Below are 3,118 nucleotides of genomic sequence, written 5' to 3'. Positions count from 1 at the left end.
ATCATTAATTCATATGTTGCACCTTTACATAAATTATTAACGTCAATTATTGTGGGTTGTAAAATAAATTTATTTAATTGAAAAGGTTAATAATTTTTTCGTTAATCTGTAATATTTGTTACTTTTTTGCGATTACATAATATTTACAACTGTCAATATACTATTTATTAAAAATTTATTTATAAATAATAACAATCTTAAAATGTTTAAATTAAATGTGTTTTTTATGATTTCGAATGCAATAATTTATAAGAAATTTATAAAATATATTCATTCTAATAGAATGCCTTAACACTTATCATTTTTTTCATTTTTAAGTTTAATCTGAAATATATGTTTTCAGAAATGAATAATAACTAAGTAAAAAAACATTTGGATAATTATTTGAATTAGGATTAATCAAAATTTAAATGAATGAAAGTGTACATAATAACTCACCTTTTGAAAAAAATATATATATTTATTCATAACTTGTATAAACAACATTCTTTTTTACATTAAAAATAAAATGATATAATTATGAAGATAAATATATATGTTATTATCTCATAATAAGTAAATATTTATCTTTTTTATAAAATTAAATTTTTTTCTAAATTTATATTTCAAGTAATTAATTGAATGATTAAGTAAAAAACTTCAATAATTTTTACTTACTATTTTTATAAAAAAATATACTTCCTGTTTTACAAGTTCTCATAAAAATATATGAGTGCTGTATGTGCCCTATATCTCTTTTTCTTCTTTCGGGTAAAACATATAAAGTAACATATACAAAAAGGTAAAATATAAATTCAATAATTATTATGCAATATTAAAAGAAAACATTTTTCAGTGTTTCTCATAGATCATAAAATCATTTACCATAGTAAAAAAACTAAGATAAAACATCTTCACTAATACAGTAATAAATTCCAAAAAAATAATGCTTCTTTTAAAATAAGGACGGAAATAAAATTAACATTGCATTGCAAAAAGTGAAAGTTTTTAAAATTAGAAATATTTGCTAATAAAAAAAATGTAATACATAATGATATACAGTAATCAAATAAAACGTAATTTTTTATTCTTTTTAAGTAATAATAAATAAATTGAAAAGATTTGTAAAAAATCGATAAATTCATAACACAAAGATAAATATCTTGAAATAATATTATATGAATTTATCTTAATTATCAAAAATAATAAAAAAAAATATTTATATAGTGTAAAGATACAATCATATAACAATTAAATGAAATCAAATTACAGTGAATTCTTTCGTTTTTCAATAAAAAAAAAAAAATTTTCTTCAAGTATAGTGAATTATTTTTATACGAAAGCATAAATACTTATTTTGAATGTATATGAATTTATCCTTAAGTAATAGTTATAATACTTAAATTATATTTTTATGATTATAATAATCATAATTATGATACCTATAATTATAATTGAATTATTTTTTACGAAAGAAATTTAAGTTGTATTAATAATCAAAGTAATTATATTTTTCACTATTAAATGATAAGTTATAGTTAATTTATATAAGAGAAATACTGTTTTAGTTAAAATATTTAGAGAGACCTAATTTAATTATATATTTTTATGTATACAAAATATAAAAAGGTATTTGAAAATTATATACTTCTAATAATGTTTAAATAAGTTAATATTAACAAAAAACTAATCTAATATAGTTATGTAAAATTTTAATTACAAGAAATATTATATGACAAATTTTATTCATATGCATACATAAAAAATAAAATATTAAAAAAAAAAAAATCAATCAGTAACATTGTAGTTGAATTTACAGAATTACACAATCGTCTGTTCGTAATTCACCCCGATCTTCTTCTGCTAATACATAGACTTCTTCATATATGCTCGTATCACCAATGTCATCAATATTTGTTCCATTTAAAACTTCTTCTTCAACATTTGTGTGTGCATCTAATTCTTCTTGCTGGCTTTCAACTTCTTCTATTTCTTCTTCCCCATCTGATCCTAGTTCAACTGGATCCACATGTGGTCTTCTTCTTCTTAATATTATCCTATTAGAAATTCTCTATAACATAAAATAAAAATTATTTGAAAAAATGAATTTTTTATATTAATAAATTTTATTTTAGATAATTTAAAAAGTATAAAAAGTTAAGAATTTTATATTTATAAATTTTTCTTACTCCACTTATCATAGTAAAACATAATACAAGTGCTTGAAAAGCTAAATTTTCTATAGATAATTCAGGAGGTAATTGTAAATTTTCACTAGAATCGTTTCCAGTAGTTATTTGATGAAAATTTTGAGATATATCACTTCCTGAATGAATTTGTGATTCTATAGAAGATGGATATCCTTCAAAATTACTAGAAATATTAGAGACATCTGATGGGGAACTAGATAAACTTGGTATAGACGATTCATCCGAATTTGCAGTTTCATCTGTTGAAACGTTGTTACTTTCTCTTTGTTCAGGATCCATATTTAATTATTATACTTAAAAAAAAAAAGAAAACATATTTTTTAGTGTAAAAACTTATTTTACTTTGTAAAACAATATATAATTGTATAATAATATTTAGATAAAATTAAAGCTTTTATCTAAAAATTTAAATTAATAATTAAAACTATAAAATTATAAATAAAAATTAAAAACAATTAATTATTATAAAATAAAAAAAATATTCCTAAAACTTATTACAATTTCATTATAAAAGCTCTATAAATGATAAATAGAATATTTTAATAAAAACTAAATATATTTGTTAAAATTTCAAATTTCAATTTAAAATATTAACAATTATTTTATCTAATGAATTTTTTATTTAATTTTTTAATTATCTTTCAAAATGGAATTAGATTAGACTATAAGAAAAAGCATAAAACTGAAATGATTATGTAATTTTATATTGTTGCTTTTCAAAAATAAAACTACATAATTTCTAAAAAAATTTATCAAAATTTATCAAAATTTTTTCTATTTATCAAAATTTTTTTTATTTAACAAAATTTTTTCTATATAACAAAATTTTTTCTATTTATTAAAATTTCAAATTTTTGTTAAGATTTCTAATTTAAGTTTTTCTAATTTTTATATTTCTAGAATTTATCAAAAATTATTAATTTTTATTT

The 3,118-nt window shown here is 18.0% G+C and overlaps 1 protein-coding gene across 1 annotated transcript; it reads right to left on the bottom strand.

Moving 5' to 3' along the window:
- Positions 1–1,792: 1,792 nt before the first annotated feature.
- PGAL8A_00448700 (hypothetical protein) lies at positions 1,793–2,468 on the bottom strand (the record flags this gene model as incomplete). Its single annotated transcript, XM_028673236.1, has 2 exons — positions 1,793–2,050; positions 2,169–2,468. 2 exons carry the CDS (start codon positions 2,466–2,468, stop codon positions 1,793–1,795), a joined length of 558 nt encoding a protein of 185 aa, XP_028529709.1.
- Between the last annotated feature and the right edge of the window lie 650 nt (positions 2,469–3,118).

This window comes from Plasmodium gallinaceum (assembly GCF_900005855.1).
Source record: "Plasmodium gallinaceum strain 8A genome assembly, contig: PGAL8A_v1_119, whole genome shotgun sequence".
Lineage (NCBI taxonomy): Eukaryota > Apicomplexa > Aconoidasida > Haemosporida > Plasmodiidae > Plasmodium > Plasmodium gallinaceum.
This window is presented reverse-complemented; position numbering and strand designations above follow the sequence as displayed.